Raw genomic sequence first — 17,898 nt, forward strand, 5'->3', positions numbered from 1 at the left:
CGAGTGGCTGCTGGCTCGCTTCAATTGGATGCACTGCTGATGTTTTCCTTAAGCAAGAAAAGGAAACTTTGGTGCATTTCTCAGCTGTTTAGCCCACGTGGATTTTACAATTAAAATGACAGTTAACAGGCCAGCACGCACCTACACCAGGTTGGTTCTTTTTTTTTATTACTATTTATGAATTTAGCTTTGAGTCTTCGCAGTCACACACATTGAAAACCTTAAACCATCTGCGTTGAAGAACATCTCAGCATCGCCAACACAAACAGGCCCCTCCAGGCCACTCACATCCCCTGCCTTTATAGACCCCTATAGCTATAGGCTCCTCTTAGAGCAGCAAAACGCTCCCAAGTGTACTATTCCTCTCCCGCCATTCATCTTCATAACAACCCGTTTAGTGTAAAATTAACAACGACTTAACTGCGGCGGCCATAAACACGTCCGTGCATTACAGCCAGATGGATGGATGGATGGATGGATGGATGCGGACTGCGTGCAGAGGGGAGCGTCCACCGGACACAGTCTGCGTCATTCAGTGCGGCAAAATGAGATATTATACAGTTGTGCCAGTCACTTAATGCAAAGCCTGCCCTGCCGGCCCCTGGCCAAGCCAATGAGATGCAGACAGTGGAAACGCGTCCAACTCTCACAACGTGTTTCAAAATCATGTGATGCACAGTGAACTGATCTCTGAGTGACTTTAAACTCACCCCTCGCATCAGGGCCACACATTAAACAGAGGAAGGAGGGATGTGGTGGTGGTGGGGCGTGTGTGTGTGGGTGGAAGTGGTGGTGGTGGTTGTGGTGGTGGTGGAGGGGGGGCGGTGTGGGGTTCTGATAATTTGGTCTATAGCCGTGTAATCCCGCCTGATTTCATCTAATACCACCGGCCCGACGCAATGGCGTGCGCTCACATCCCCCGATGTGATAATGGCACGTTGTGAAATCCGCCCCGCTCCCTCATTGCAAAGCTTTTGGGATGGAGGGGTGGTGGAAGTGGTGGAGGTGCAAAGAGTTTGTGTGCGTATATAATATATGGGGATGGGGCGGGACTACACACACACGACTGAAATTCCTCCGCAAAAAAGGCCTGGGACTAGATTTAACGGGGATTTGGAGGTAATTCCTATTGGAAATAAACATGAAAACGGAAATCCTTTCTTTTCCCTTTCCTTCCTTTTTTTTCCCCTGTCAAAGCACTGGGTACGGTTTTTTTTGTTGCCAGAATCACTTGTCAAAAATCTTTTAATTTGTAAGTTACTCGTGAAACTCGTAAAACATAAATTAGCTTCATGAGTAACTTGGGTTGAATAACAGAGCAAACAGGTGCGGATCAGCTGACACCGGCCTAACCTCCACCTTCCTCACAGGCTTGGCGGCATCAGAGCTCATGACTAATTGTGAATCACACCGAGGATTTACTAAATTACACGAAACTGATATAGAGTTTGGTTCCGATAGGCTCAGCGGTGTAAAGCGCCCTAAAGCAATTTCAAATGCTGGTTTTATGATTGTGAATATGATCTACTGATGCGAAATCGTGTGTAAATTTACAAAGGCTGTTTTCGAAGTAGGTTTTAGGCAGCGCGTGTTTTCTTAAGTTAATCAGAGACTGGGGATCAGATCCGTTCCTTTTAAAAAAGCGTGACTATTAGCCCCCTCCACGGCGTTCGGTGTAGTCTTTTAGAATTCTGACTTTGAATGTAACGCCGCCAATGTCGGCTTACACTGCGCGTCTTCACGCACGGTTTGGCAAATTATGACAAATGCAACAAAAGCGGTGGCCGGAGAGAGAGAGAGAGAGAGAGGGAGAAATGAAGATATGAAGAGGAGCCTGGAGGAGAGGGAGGGGATCCTGTGTGTGTGTGTGTGTGTGCAGAGTGGGGGGTGTGTGGAGGGATTGGAGCTGATTTATCTCAGGAGCCCCCCGGTCATTTCCATATATTGAAATGCGCCCCCAGTCACTCAATTTCCCCGGAGCTGTCGTGCGTGCAGGGAAGGCGCGCATGTGACCACCGGCGGTCTGATGCCATGTCGTCTCTCTGCTCTTTTCACGCTCCTTACAAAGCCTTAATTCTCCCCCTCCCGTCCCCGTTTTATGAACCATCAGCAAAGTGCGACATTCACTCGGTGCACATACAGTACGTAGTGAATATATAGGCTGAGGAAGCTTATAACGCCTTAACAGGCGAAAGAAAGTGCTGAGTATGAGAAGTAAAGTTAAAGGTAGCAGAGTGTGGCCTACATACGGCGCACAAAACAACCTGCTGTGGCTCTTTTTTGTCTGAACACACACCTGAACGGGGCCTGTGGCTGCTAAGTTTAATTCCACGTGCTCTTTGCTCACGATCGTCTGTTTAGAAAATGAAGAAATAGAAGATCAACTGTGAGACTGGGATGAGACATGTCCACACACACACACACACACACATGCAGCCAGGCTCCGCACTGTGCCGCTGCGCCTCCACAGCATTAAGCATGCAGTCTTAACTGATGTATGACGGAACCGGCGACGCGCTGCCATTTACATATAGAGATTCCCCTGCGCGCTCTGTGAGTCCGAGCAGCTCTACGGGCTTTGATCAATGTCCCGCCTTGACTTGGAGTGTGTGTGTGTGTGTGTGTGTGTGGAAAGTCAGCGGAGGAGGAGGAGGGAGGGAGAAAGAGGAGGAGATGGGAGGAAGAGAAAAAGAAAAAAACATTCTTTGTTGCCAACAGATGGAGCGGGGTGTAGAGAGAGGTCAAGGTTAGTGCTCTCGGATGTGTGTGTGTGTGTGTGTGAGAGAGAGTGAGAGTGAGTGGGGGGGTTAAAACGAGGGCCCCTTTAAGGGTGGCTTCCAATTGGGGGGATAGCACGAGCTCTATTAAAATCAGGAGAAGTTTTTGCCTGATAGATGAACTGCGGGGCTCGCATTCTATCACCAGCCATCAGTTGTTGCTCCGCGTTGAGTAAAAGCTAAAGGTTTGGGATGCAAGGTCTCTGATGCGCCGGACTGAAGTGAAATTAAGTCACTTTCATTAAGACTGGTGATAAAAAGCCTCTCAATAATACGATGAAGGAAGTCTCTGCTTCCTGCGGGGTGTGCAGCTCCGAACACTCCGCCGTGTCAACCAGCCTGTAAAGGCTTCTAGTGTTACTGGATCAGGTTTAGTGGGTGCGATGGCCGCCTGTCGCCATCCGCACAGCAATAGGCCACCCAGGTGACCTGATGCCCGGCTAACACAGCTGAAATCCTCCCATTTATCACCAGTTACGCTCTTCAGTAAGACGTCACTTTTCAAAAGAATAACTCGCTTTTTCCCTTCCTTTACACTCTGTGCGTTATGCTTATTGGCATCTTTAACGCCTTCTTTAATTCTTATCGTGACACACGGATGCGAAGGTGTGTGTGTGTGTGTGTGTGTGTTTTCAGCTCCAACAGCGCATTTAGTTTTTGATAGTTTTGTGAAATGAAGGTAAAACCATCTGTTCAGCATCAACATCCACCTGATGAAAACAGTAGAAATCAGCCCAGACAGAATCGTATTATTATTATTATTATCACCATTTTTAACTCCTTATTCAATCTCAAAAGAGCCCAAATGAGGCAAATGCACAAAGAAAAAACTAGACCTTCACGTCTGCATTCACCGTCTGAGCCTCTTTGATGCTGAAAAAAATCACCTTTTAGATCGATTCTCCAATCTCCGATTCTTTCAGACTTAAAAAACCTTCACTCCTCTCCGTGATCTCACGTCCTGCCTTAAATAGATTTCTAGGAAAACGTCTTGTTTCTTTTTATGCGTGAGAAAAAAAAGTCTCCTTAAATAAAACTCGTCTACCCACAGATACAAAGCAGAGTAAAAATCTACGGATTGTGAGGGGGGAAAAAATCCACGAACATATCAGCGTTAACATCGTGAATTGGCTTTATGAGTGAATATGCAGCGAATGAATGAAATGCGTACGAAGTGGACCAACTCATGGTTGATAGATGGAACACGCTTTCTGTTTAAAATGCTATTATTGTTATAATGAAATCAGAAAATCTCCTCTGTGAGCTTTAAACCTGCCTGAACTTAGACACGCGGTCGCAGTCGGGATAATCACCCAGTGCAGGATAATCGCAACGTAGGCGCGCGCGCACGCACGCACGCACACACACACACACACACACACACACACACACACACACACACACACACACACACACAGGTCCGTCTAATAAGCCATGCGAGTTGCAACCTGCAAAATATTTCACTCACTGGTCATGCATTTTTTCCCCCCTTGACGTTGAACCTCCTCCTCCTCCTCCTCCTTTCCCTCGGTCTCTCTCTCTCTCTCCCCCTTCTCTTTCTTTCTCTCTCCCATCACCTCCCACCTCCTCCTCCTCCTCCTTTCTGTCTTGCCGCCCTCCACCACCCCCACCCCCCTCGGTATTAAGTGCGTGTCCTCTTCGGTCAGTGCGCGTAGCTCCAGGTCTCCGAAGCCCCACTAGAGTCGCCGCTGCCGCAACCATTGCTGCTCCCGCTCCGGGCTTCTGCTCCGCAGCCGCCGCCGCTGCCGCCGCCGCCGGAGCCTCTTTCAGCACGAATCTCTCCGTCTTCTCCTCCTGTAGCGTCCCTTTGCACTCTTCCACCTCGTCCAAACAGCACCGACGGCTCGCTTCTTCCCTCCGCTTGCGCCGTTGCCTCCTCACTTGTTCTAAAAGCCGTAACGCGTCGAGATGCGCGGCGCCTTTGCCGTTTTAAGCCCCGCGTCTTATATTACCAAACCCCCTTTATTACAAGAGTATTTACAATCTCTTCCCCCTCCTCTTCTTCTTCTCCTTCTTCTTCCTCCTCTTTCTCCTCCTCTCAACACCCCCCCCACCACCACCACCACCACCAACACACCCTCCCCTGTACCGTGTGCAGCTCGAACCTTAGGCACATCTGAAAGTTATTACACGGGGCGCTTATGTGCCCGCTCGCACTCCCACGGTCTGCACGGGGCTGCAGTGTGGGTTTCACGCAGACAGATACAGACAAACAGGCAGACGAGCACAGGACCCTATAGTGCCCCTTCTGAAGCCCCCCCCCCCCCCCATAATACAGACACACTCATACTGTACACCTCCAACAGACTGTGCGCGTTATCCACAATGTAACGGCTGAATTTTAATTTGTGAAACACTCATGCGTAAACTGACCCACAGCTCAAAAGCAGAATTTATGTAGCTGCTTGAAATTAAATAGGAAATGAATAACTTTTTCTTTAAAACATAAATAAAAAATCTTAAAAGGTGTAAATGCAAAGCTAAGTTATATAAGTTACAAATAAAAATAATTCTGCTCGACTGTGGGGTGCAGTGTGGCACACAGCTCATGATTATAGTAAACACGTATAAATACTTTGTTAAGGAACATTTTAGTTTGCTTTCAAAGTGACATGTGAAATATTGTAATTCCAGGAGTTGCTCACGATTAAAGGATTCATTCTTTTGTTTTCCGGGCCGGAGTGTGATTATGATCTGTAGGCAGAGCGGTACAGACCGCTGAGTGTATGTCATATATAAGTGAAGCCACCCGGGTTACAGTCTGTGTCTGTACGTCTGTTGGCAGTTCAACCTGTTCGTCCTGTTCGCTGCAACCGGATAGTTTGCGCTCCTTGTCATTTTAACACGTGCGTCTCCTCTCTCTCTCTCTCTCTCTCTCTCTCTCTCTGCGTGCACGCGCTTTGAGGGCACGGAGATGTGCACAAGTCCGTGCGCGTCCAGGTGAACTTGTGGCCAGCGTTGCGTGCTTTTCTCAGACTGAAACGGTGGCCAAATGCGACACACACACACACACACACACACACTCTCCTCCGGTCTGTAGTATATGCAGCAGTATTATATCCGCCCCCCCTTCAGTGAGCTCCTGTCCGCGGCTTCCCCTGCCCTGTTTTACGTCCACCTCTCTTTCTCTCTCTCTCTCTCTCTCTCTCTCTGCATATTGCTTTCATTAGACATCTCTGCCTCTCTCTTTCACTCGCGCGCGCCCAGGCACGCACGCACACAGGCACATGCTCTCTCTCTCTCTCTCTCTCTCTCTCTCACACACACACACTCCTCCCTCCTTCCAAGTGCCTCTAGTCCGGCCCCCCTGATCTCTGTGTCCATTGGCTTCCACTGGGTCTTTTTCTCATGTCCAGCCCCCCTCCCCCCTCCCTCCACCCTCCCCCCCTCTCTCTCTGCCTCTAATGACCGTCCATTGGTGTTGTTATTGCGCGTCCCGTCCGTCCCTCCTCCCACTCCCACTCCCACTCGGGTGCCTCGGCCCTGCCCATGTTTTTGTATGTCGGGTGTCCGTCCATCGCCTGACGTTCAAGTTCGCCGGGAACGTCACGTCCGTGCACTTGAACTTGCACAGCTCAGAGGGGGGGGTGGGGGTGAGGGGAGGGGTGGTTGGGGGGAGGGAGGGAGGGGGGGGGGCTTTTGCCATTTTTTCCATCTCTCTCCCCTTCTCTCTCTCCATCTACCTCTCTCTCACTCTCTCTCTTTTTTCTCTGCTCTCCTTTCTCAAAAAAGCCATGACGGCGATCCCGCGATCCATCTTCGCCTCCGCGCCATCTTTGTATTATTTCTAATTTATTTTATTTTTTTTCTTGTGGATGTCAAAGGCGTTGGATGAAGATATTTTTTGCCCCACCGGAGTCTCCTCTCTAACCCCGGCTCTCCCCGATGTGATCCGCGCTGAACGCCGCCGCCTCCAGCCACCATGTCTCGCCGCAAGCAAGGCAAACCCCAGCACTTAAGCAAACGGGATTTTTCGCGTAAGTAGAGATGAAATAAGAAAGAAAAATGTCACTTCTGGCTCCCTTTTAATTCATTCAGCAAAGACGAGGGGGAAAGGCAAAAGCAGAACAGGAGCTTGTGGACAGCAGACGCACCGCTCGGACCCGCGGTCAACTGGACTTAACAGCGTGGAGAAAAAGTGCGACACCTCCGTGCGTAAAAGCCGCTCGGAGATCCCCAAAAGCCCGAAAGAGAGAAAAAAGTTTTGTGTGTCGGTATACACCCGTTACTGCTTCTGTGTCACACGGTGAGAATGTGCATTCATAGGCTGTTAAATGCACTCGCTGTGGCTTCGGTGCCCCCACGGTCGCTCCGGTCAGTGGAAACGCGCAGGGCTCCCGGTAGCAGAGCGCGTCCTCCCCGCAGAGCTTCGTGGAGAAATCAACACCACGGAATATCGCTGTCTGATAAGCTCCGCGGGCAGGTTTTTCATCTGCTCTCTCTCGTTCTATTTTTGGATTATTTTCAAGAAAAAAAAAAACTTGGAGGTGGATTTTTGGATCGAGGGGGAGAAAAATCTCGTGTCCGACTGTTTACAACTGCCTCCCTCTATCAGCATTTCGGCTGCCGAGACAACACAAATCGATTTATTTTCACTCACCTTCAAAAATCCTAATGCCGCTTATGTAAAGGCTGTTCGTTGATGTTTAGTTTAGATGAGAGGTTCTCTTCCGAAAACAGACAGCACAGCCGCTGCGGTCCAGAGTTAAGAGGCAACAGGACAACACCACATCTAGTCCCGTCGATGTTAATTTTTCTATAAAGCCAAATTTGGACCAAAAAATCCTCTTAAGATTCTAACGCTTGACGTACAGTTAAGGTAAGAGATTAAGATCAGTTCCTTGGTGTGTTGCGGCTGCAGCGTGTGAGGAAAAGCGACAAGATCCCAACAATTTTTGGTTGAGTCGGCAGAATCCGTCTTTACGCACAGCGTTCATTTACCACCAAAGCTTTGTTTTTGCGACTTTATTACGTACACAAGTCTGATATGTGACGAGAGAGCAGATAAGTGCGTTTGGAAACTGCGTGGCTTTTAACAAAGTGGTGCTTATCAACTCACCATGTGCCACACTGTGTGCCGCCTTGCGGCGTTTCAGCGGCTTTCCAACTGTCCCGCAAACATGAAACAACAAGATATTTGGGCATCTTTACGCATAAGTGCTTGATTATGTTTCAGTATGTTGACTGGCTGTCGCCTGTGTTTGGTTTGGAGAGAGGGAAGTGTGTGTGTGTGTGTGTGTGTGTGGCCCCGGCTGGGTGACAGCGCAGTCACCATGGCCATGTGCCGTCGCTAGGAGGCAGAGCGCGATCAGAAAATCCAGCGCTCAACTTGAACCTGATCAGTTTCACAGCCACCCCTATCTACACGGGCCACTATTTGGCGATCTCTTTAGAATAAAGGGAAGGTATACAAGACACGGGGTGGGGGTGGGAGGAGGGAGGGCGGAGGGACCCCCCCCCCCCCCCCCGCCGCCTCGCATCTAAATCTACAACTCCTCTTCCTCACCTCAAACTCAGCTTTTCGCCTTGTATCTATTTTTTTTTTTTTTTGGGGGGGGGGGTCACAATTTTACATACATGCGGGCTCCTCTCAGCAGCCGCACTATAATATGCATGCACACCTCTTGTCTCAGCTCCCCTCAAACCTTCCACACACACACACACACACACACACACCACATACACACTCACGTTTCATTTTGTATTCAGATTCACGTTTGCTGGCCACAGAATCCGTCCTGTCGCTCTCAAGCAAACATCCACCACTGATCATTTCTTCTTCATTTTCTATATTTCTTACAGCATCTGCATTAGTTTTTTTTAAGCACGTGTTACATTTCTAGTGTTTTCCGTCCAACGGCATGATCAGGGTGAATTAAAGTAGCAAAGCTGAGCAACACTCAGCAGTGTTTTTTAGTTTTACAGCTCTGCATTTCCTCCCTTCAGATTAAATTACACCACCAGTAATTTCCATATATATTCAGATATATTCCAGATAGCTGGTTTGGTGCACACACGTCCCACAGTTAAGTAACTCTTTTATAGCTTTATCAGACAGGTGGAACTTTTAACTTAGGGCTTGGCAAAATGATTTCTAGTTCTAAATTTATAACTTCATATTTTTTTTGTGTGCCTGTTTACACTCCTACCTTAAGGAAATGTGAGCGTATGGTTATGCATGTTTTGATGCATTCATATGGTGTGCAGACACATTATCCTCCTCTCAGATTCTCTTTCTGTTCATTTCATCCAGTTTCACCGCTTTAAAAAATAGATCCAAATAAGTGGTTTATGCATGTTTCTGCTTTATTGAAACTGAACTCTGTGCATGCAGACCTGCTTTGTATTTTTTAACAAAATCTTTAAACTTATGCTCCATTAAATCGAACAAAATGATTTTTTTTTCAAACCTTGGATGTTCAGAGGTGAGGGGGCTTATGCAGCTTTCATTAGGTTTTTTGTGCCCCCCCCCCCCTCCCGGGGAGCTGTTGTGTAACTTGCATGGCATTGTGTTGACCTTAAGTTGAATCAAAGAGAAGAAGGGTTGGGAGGAGGAAGAGGAGAGACGGGGGGTTGAAAGGGTGGAGAGGGGTAGTGGCGGTGCTGTTGGTGCAAACCGGGAATTCATCATGTTATCTCCATGTCCCGGTTTGCACACAGATGTCGCACAGGATTGCAGCGTTCAAATGATATTTCCTTGAGGGGATGTAGTCCACATTCAGACCCTCCCCACCACACACACACACACACACACACACACACACACACGCACACACACATGTGTGCATTCCCACACACACCCTCTTACACATGCATGCACAGGAACCCTACCCTTTTTATCAGACAAAATCTGTACCAATCACCCAGACAGTGAAAATTAAAATCTATTTTTTGACTCTCAGTGGTTTTAAGTTCATTAAAATGTGAAATTGGCGGCTGAGTAAAGAAGGTCAACATGCATTAGGCGACTAGCGCAGAGTCAGCCTCTTCACCTTGGACTGGAAGATTTTCTTTAAAAGAGGGACAGTGAATTATGTTCTCCCGTTTCACTTCTCTAATTCAGCGGGTCGCTCTGTTCACACTCCTCTCCCTCCACTGCAGGACGGTCTAAGCTTGACAAAAGGCTTCTTAAAAAAGTAGTCAGGAGTTAATCCGGCCTCGGAGGGGTGAGGAATCGGACTGAACGCCTCATTTTGAGGTGATTTCCTCATGTACAAGCGGCTGGTGTCTAAGAACTGTAAGTCCAGCCGAGGGACGAGTTTTTCTTCTGTCTGACACACGCTCTCTGTGCCGCCTGCCTTCCCTTCCTTTTCCCCAGCACATATGTTGGACATGTTTGTGACAGTTTTCCCTTTGGCTGATTACAGGATCAAAACCTGTACAAACAAGGTTAGGCAAGTCAAACTCATCCACATATTTAGTTTTTTGGTGAGTGCTGTGTTTAACCATCATTTTCTAAGATTCCCCTGTCATTGGCAATGAAATTGTTATTTTTGAGGAATCTGATTTGAGCTTTGCAGCTATTCAGGATATTCTTTCCCACCATTTACCCTTATGATGTGTGATCCAGATCAGGTTGCATTGTAATCATTTTTCCTGCATTACATGCATTTCTATCATTACAAGGCACATTTTCTCACCCCCTTATTGTGTACACCACATGTCAGGCTTGTATTTAGTTTCAACTCTTTAACTCTGATCCTCTGTGTGACGGAATAAGAAAGGTTTTGTGTGCACTCTTCTCTTGTCATCTATTCCCACAAATTGGTGTATCAATAGATTTCGATTACAGGAGAGAAAAAGAAAAATATGAACATATGGTTGCTGCTTTTTAGCCACCTTATAATTTCCTCTTTTATTTTTTTTATTATGTTATTTTCGCTCACTCTTCCTCTTTCTCCCCCCTCCTTCTCCCTCTTCCTCTCTGCTTGTTCCCCCCTCTGCCTTGCCAGCAGCCGAGCCCCTCTCCACGGCCATCATCTCGTCGGAGGAACTGTCGGAACGCTGCTCGGAGCACTCGGAGGAGAGCGGCAGCCTCAACGGGCACCACCCGGGCTCGACCGTGGGCCGGCTGGCCCGGCTGGGTCACGACGCTCACCCCTCTCTGGAGCAGGACCTGCTGACCTGCGGCCAGTGCCAGGCCACCTTTCCCCTGGCGGACATCCTGCTCTTCATTGAGCACAAGAGAAAGCGATGCCACGGGCCACCCTGCCTGACCGTTGGCCGGGGGCTGGACAAGCCCCCCTCGCCCTCTCCTGGCCTGGCCCTCACCCCGTCACCTGCACTAGGCTCCCTGCGCAGCCGGAGGCCTGTGGAAGTGGGTGTCCAGGCCACACTGGCAGATGACGACGATGACCGGTTCTCATCGCCCCGAGGGAATTGCCCCAAACAGGAGCCCCTCCCAGGTAACCAGCCCTGCTTCACAGCATGCGTTTCCTTTGTCTGGATTTGACCACAATTGCATTAATTCTCAAATTAAAAGAGAAGCAGCAGCTTGCCGACTGAGTGGCTGTCACAACATCTTTGTAGAAGATTATTCCTATGTGTTGGTTCTTTTTTTTTTGGTATGGAGGTAAAATCTTTTATTAATATTAAAAACAGACAGTGAGTAGTTCTCTTTCCTCCATACATTTTCTGAAATGTCACTCATCAAAGGATAAAAAACTTCTCCAGCTTGTAAGCAGCTTTCCATCCAGATTCGACTTTTCTGATGGCACATTGTCATTTTGGTCGTGTGTGTTGCCCTGGATGGGATTATTTTTGTGGGTGTGTGTTCTCTGCAATGTCAAATCTTGTTTTTATATCGCTGACACGATGTGCGTGTGTCGGAGTACGATGAGCCAGCGCAGTCTAGAGTCTAGCCCACATGTTGCAGATGATCTCCATCCAAACCTTGTGGGGGCTGTTGCAGTCTGAGCACAGGGTTTTTTTCAGGAGACGCACACATGCCAATCGCCGTTAAGGCAAGAAATCTGATTGGCTGAGACTTGTTCGGGGGGTGGCTTGGCTGTTTGTAAGACAAACAACAACAGAGGGACGTCACAGGTGGGGAGGAAACCCTAGAGAATAGGCCTCTGTTCTCTTTTGCAGCTGACACAAAAGCACACACACACACACTGGTTTGATTTAGGATGATTTTCTCCCTCTGTGTGTGCATGCATGTGTGTGTGTGTCTGAACGTTTTCTGTAACTGGTTTTAAGGACAGAGTGTATGTTCGTGTGTGTGTGTGTGTGTGAGAGAGAGTACGACAATGTAATGGATCTAATCATCAAGCCAAGCCTGACCAATTGTCCTTCCCCTGATCTGCTGAATTCACTGCAGAAAGTGTTTGTGTCTGCTAGTGTGTGTGTGTGTTTTCCCAGTTCACCCAGTTTGGCCATGGTGTCCAAATCCCACAGGCCAGTGGCAAAGAGACATGAGTGACCTTGACTTTGTGTTACCACTGGTCAGTGTGTGAGTGCATTTATGAGACCACTTACACTGTGGTCTCATGAGTGTGTGTGTATGTGTTTGTGTGTGTGTGTGTGTGTGTGTGCAGATGGAGGATCAGTGGCTGAACTTGATATAGGGAAAACAGTGTGTTTGTGTGTGGCTTTCAGTCTGGGGAGGAACTGCAGCCTCTTTCTGGGATTGGGTGCGCGAAATGTGTGTTCTTGCATAAATAACGTGTGTGTGTGTGTGTGTGTGTGCATGCGTGCGTGAGTGCGCCTCTCTCTCATGTGGCCCTAGCAGATGTGTCCTGCTCTCGGTGTGGTTTCCCCCTTCCACTGCCACATCTTACCCGACTAAATGCAGCCCAGCTCTCTCTCATTTTTCGCCCTCTCTGAGTTTACCTCCGTGCCAAACGTCATAGGTAGAACACACACTTTTGCTCCTGTTTCATCTGTCCTTTTTCTTTCCATCTCCATTCCCAGGATGAGAATTGAATGAGTGAGCGGATAGAGGGAAAAGCCACTTTTAGTTTCGCTCTTAGAGGGAAAGTCGTTTATTTAAAGCGAACTAACACCACTAATTATTTGTTGCAGCGCCATTTTTTATCTTCATCGTGCATTTTAATTAGCAGTAGTTTTTAGTGGCGGGCTGCCTGTACTAAATTAGCCGTTACAGAGAAACAGAGAGGGAGGGAAAAGGGGGTTGGGGGGGTGGGGGGGTTGAAATAGAGCAACGGGAACACACTAGCAAAATACACACTTTATCACTTTGCTCGTTGAATATGGCTCAGGAGTCCTAAATGGTGCACTTTGTTTTCCATTTTGGAGTTGTTGTGTCTTTGAGGAAGTGAGCACAATAAGCTGTTTGGAGGCATTGCTTTGCTGGTCGTTTCTCGAAACCGATCTGACAGTTTTTGCAGTTGAAGGAAGTGGAGATGAGGAAAATTGTTGTCAGGGATAAATCTGACCTTTAACCTTTGCTGACAAGAAACAAATCTCTCTACTGTATGTCAGCTGGAAGGATTTTTCTCTCTTTTACCAAAGCTGCTTGTGTCTGTGCAGTGACTATACATTTCAACACCCACTCCCACACACACACACACACACACACACACACACACACACACACGCACTCACAGACACTCACCAGCTAAACTGGGTTATTAGAGCGATTTACATCATAATACAGGCGTCTGGTTGCTTCAATAGTGTTGTGTGTGGGAACGTCTTGGTAGGAACAGCTGTACACTCAGACAGGAGAAGAAAACAGGACAGCAGCGTTATATATCTTGTCTGACGTTGACGTCGAGCTGAACAGCAGCCAGGCCGAGCCTTATTAAATGTTTTCTGTTTGGAGTTTTAAATCAAAAACAAAACCTCGGCTTTTAAAATATCCACCCGCAATAAGGAATTCATCATTTTATTTACATCTGTCCTCTTTAATCAACGCTTTTTTTTTTTTTTTTTTTTTTTTTTTATTTTTTGGCTCTTTCTCTCAGCCACCGGACACACACCAGCGCAAACACCACCTCTCATGCTGAATCAACTCGACACATCCATTCTGATAGCTGATAATTAAAGCCAGTATTTTCCTCCCCGACCCCAGCTTTCATCCTAATTGACCCCAAACTGTCATGGGGAAGTAAATATGCAAAAGGCAGAGAAAAAAGTATCTGCTGGAATTTCAGCCGCAACGATAGCCGTCCAAAAGCATTCCTAATGACAAAAAAAGGAGGCGAGGGAGGAATGTGTGTGTGTTTCTTATTTGTAAATGCTGGCTTGGTGTACCACTGTGTCTGGTAGGTTTTCCTCGAGGCCTCTACTGAGCCAGTGAGGCATCAAAAGGACCAAATTAAAAAGAAATGAATTATATATTCAGCAAAACCATAATTTCACACTTCTTTTTACTCTACATCAAAAACTTAACATATGCTGGCTCAATACTGACTTGTCGACACTGTCGTCCATATAACTCAGTCTCTGGGGATTTTCTTCTGCAGAAATGTCATCCATCATTTTCAATTTATCCTCTTGTCTTTTGGGGTTGATTTACCGCTTTAATGAGAAATGTGTTTTATTTTGACATCTTCCAGAAATACGAGGAATATATTTTTCATCATATGCTGCAGGAAATCAGACACCTTCATGTCTGCATATGCAGCCCGTCTTCCTGCATTCATCTGCCTACATAATGTGATGGCTGTATGAGTGCTTGTTGTAAAAATATGTATTTGCATCTATGGTCAGAGGGCTACAGAGCTCCTCTGGCTGCTGCGAGCCTCACAGGAACACAAAACGTCGGACTTGTGCCGGAACGCTGTTATTTACATATCAAACAGCTCCGACCGAGGAGAGCCGAGACATTACCTGTGTGTGTGTGTGTGTGTGTGTGTGTGTGTGTGTGTGAGTGAGTGAGAGAGCACTGTACAGGCAAAATGCCGATCAGCGATGCAAAAAGGCAGCATACCCGCCCACCCACCCCACACACAGACTCACACACAGACTCACACACAGACTCACACACACACTCACACACACACACACAAACACACACGGTTAGTGCTCTCTCTCTTGCCCATTTATTCTATTAATCCCTGACTGAGATGAAAATTCTGATTATAATCCCTGAGGCGCCCCTCATTCAGAAACAGCATCGCTAATGTCTCAAAAGAGAGAGAGAGAGAGAGTGTGTGTGTGCATACACTGATGTGTGTGAATGGCCATGTCTGTCTCTTCTTTTTTTCTTTTAACCCAAGTGGTTACGATTGAAAAAAAAAAAAAATCATGTCTTGGAAATTGAAATTTAGAATGAATTCTTTGTGGATTATTTGGACATTAAATACTATTTCTTCTGTCCAGTTTGCCAATTGATTTCTCATAATTAGCATCAGGAATTTAATCCTTTCCTCTATGGGAAATCACTCATAATCTGTGTGATAATGAGCTGAAACTGAGATGTGGCCAGTCCAAAGAATTATTCATCATACTGACCACTGATTTTATTGAGCAATATCAGCTGATAAGCTGTATTAGCCCAGTAATATTAGCTCATAAACGGAGATATCGATACCCGTAGAAGATGATAAAATTTCTAGAGACTAATTTATCAGTCACACTGCTGTTTTTCAGTCTTTCATTATGGTGAACCTGCTGAGGAGTCATCCTGGCTTAAAGCCTCGGAACATGACTATTGTTCGTCTATGATCTAGTGATTAGCAATTAGCTTATCATCACTGGCTAACACTACCCACCTCAATAAACATTAGTGCATTTTTAACACCCATTCACTGTCTGGCTCTGTGTCAGATCTCTCTCTATCTCATGTCTATTCTCTCCCTCCTCTTCTTCTTCTTTCTTTTTTTTTTTTCTTTTTCTCTTTTGGCTCCTGCGTCCGTCTCTCTCTCTCTCTCTCTCTCCCTGCAACATTAGCAGTCAATGCAAATCCGGGACAGCCAATTGATACCGAATCAATTACAGTATGTTAGGTGTGTGTGTGTGCGTGTGTGTGCGTGCATGTGTCATGCTGTTGCACATCTCGGCGAGCCTACAAAGAGATTTCACACACTGGCTGCCATTACTAATCTATTGTTGCTCTCTCTTTCTTTCTTTCAACGTAAGATTTTATTTAGTGGACTCAAGTGCAGCGTTTGAACTCCAACATTTTTCTCCCAGTGCGGCGAGAGTCTGACTGTGTCGACATTTGCACGAGCTTGCTGAATGTAAATGTTCGTGTGTGCAGAAAAAAAAAAAAATCTGTGGTAGACGAGCATATACTGCAGGCCACTGGAATGACTGGAAAATCTAAGAATCTGTCACCAAGGCCAACATGATGTATTGTGTTTTATATTCAGCACTCATAAAAAAAAGAAAAAGCCTCCAGAAACTGCTTATTGACTGAACTGTTGATTATTGTCCTGCTGTAAATGCGTGTGGGTGTGTGTTTGCAGAATCGGAATTCACTGCTGACAAAAAAAATTTGGACGCAGTGATCAAACAGGAGTGGGAAGAAGTGCTCCATGTTGCTCAGAATAGATTATGAGGCACTTCACGTGAATTTAAATGTTGTCAAGGCTGCGCTGGGAAAGTCCGGTGAGCCTGTTGATTTATCCTGTTTGGTAATGCTCACAGCACGCACACATTCAGACACACACCCATATTTTGTTACATAAGATAGTATTAGGGCATCAGCATTGAATTGCTGAACTAAATCTAGTCTGCTTTAGCCCTGACTCTTTATTTAAAGGGACACTCCAGCAATTTAATATTGCACTTACCAATAACGTTGGCGGGCTAGGCTAAGAGATTAAGAGAGATTTAAAAAAGAAGAATGCGCAGATCTGAAGTAGTGGAAGCTGAGATATCTGGGTCAAGCTCCAAAAAATGTTAGATCCTACATCTCCCATAATGCAGCTGATACTTGTTTCGGAAACTTTCCCTGTCTGGTAAACACCTACGTTGTTAGAACTCCGTAGCCCCAGTTTGTAGTGCAACTTTTCTGTCATATTTGTGGCCTCCAGGCCCACACTGAAATAACCCCGACGACGTCACAATGACATCATCAGGGTTTATTTTCTCAGACTCGCGGCACACAAGACATTGTGTTTTTCTGAGGCTGAACAGTCCTAACTGAGACAAGTAAATTGATCTTTCTAGAACCCTTAAAATTCCCCTTTAAATGGCTCAGAGTTAACTTGCAGAAGTACCTTTGAGCCAAACGATGAACTCCACTTCCACGTCCGGGGCTGCTGCTCTGAATGTGACCTCTCTGTGGAGCGTGGCAGACTGGAGATGAGACAGTTTCCCTGTGGTGATCAGCCTTATTATATTAGTCATCTGAAGATGGATGCTGTACAGGCAACAGCACAATTACAGCAGGTTGTTTTCTTTTTTTTTAACACTGCAAATTAGATTCATCATTGTAGCAATAACAAGCAAGCCGCTTTTATTTAACAGTGAAAGATTTTTACAGCAGTAGCTGGTGCCATCTCCTCACCCAGTTGCACAGGAAGTGATGCATTTTACATGTGCGGTGGGTTTGGAATAAATAGAAGAAGAGCAGGGCTTGTTCACCGCCACCACAGCTGAACAGACGACAACAACAACATCAACATCAAAGGGTTCAAAAAAGAAAAAAAAAAAAAAATCCTAGAGAAAGACGACACGTTGCCCACACACTTTGACTGACAGCTGATCCCTGGGAAATGCGGCGCAGACACACCGCAGCGGCGATGACCAAAGATGGATCTGTAGAAAACAAAAGATCTCCCAGATTATCACGGTTGCTAAAACAATCTGAAACAATGGCAGAGAACAATAAGACATTAAAAAGACCAGTGTTATTTCCCAGTGTGCCGTGTGTGCTGCAGTGACAGTGTGTCGGCGATGTGTGTGACGTCAACAGGACTACTGTACGCGCTCTGTGATGGTGGCTTGTTTATTGATCTGACTCTTTGTGTTTATGCGAGCAATTCGACATCCATGCTGCGTCCACTCCTTCGTGGCGAGAGGGGAAGCTGCTGTTTTTGGCTCTCCCTCTCTCTCTGCTCGCTCTGTGTGTGTGTGTGTGTGTGTGTGTGTGCGTGTGTGTGTATCTGCTCGTGGTGCACGTGTAACTCAGCTCTCTTATTATGTTGAAGGCAGTTGAAGGCCTGTTCATAAAAACTGTTTA

General features: G+C 46.6%; 1 protein-coding gene and 1 long non-coding RNA gene across 3 annotated transcripts in view; one reads left to right on the top strand and one right to left on the bottom strand.

Moving 5' to 3' along the window:
• Window positions 1–6,448: 6,448 nt before the first annotated feature.
• The window catches only part of bcl11aa (BAF chromatin remodeling complex subunit BCL11A a), a 48,351-nt gene continuing 36,901 nt past the window's right edge, over window positions 6,449–17,898 (top strand). Inside the window, exons 1-2 of one of the 2 annotated variants that reach the window (XM_046401639.1) lie at window positions 6,449–6,775; window positions 10,751–11,203. In XM_046401639.1, coding sequence (XP_046257595.1) covers window positions 6,721–6,775; window positions 10,751–11,203 — 508 coding nt within the window. In that variant the 5' untranslated portion in view covers window positions 6,449–6,720. The remainder of the gene's footprint in view (window positions 6,776–10,750; window positions 11,204–17,898) is intronic. The other variant, XM_046401640.1, reaches the window with a different exon arrangement.
• The window catches only part of LOC124065834, a 5,241-nt gene continuing 4,492 nt past the window's right edge, over window positions 17,150–17,898 (bottom strand). The window contains exon 2 of the long non-coding RNA XR_006844500.1: window positions 17,150–17,474. This is a non-coding gene — a long non-coding RNA (uncharacterized LOC124065834). The remainder of the gene's footprint in view (window positions 17,475–17,898) is intronic.

Source organism: Scatophagus argus, chromosome 10 (assembly GCF_020382885.2).
Source record: "Scatophagus argus isolate fScaArg1 chromosome 10, fScaArg1.pri, whole genome shotgun sequence".
Taxonomy (NCBI): Eukaryota; Metazoa; Chordata; class Actinopteri; family Scatophagidae; genus Scatophagus; species Scatophagus argus.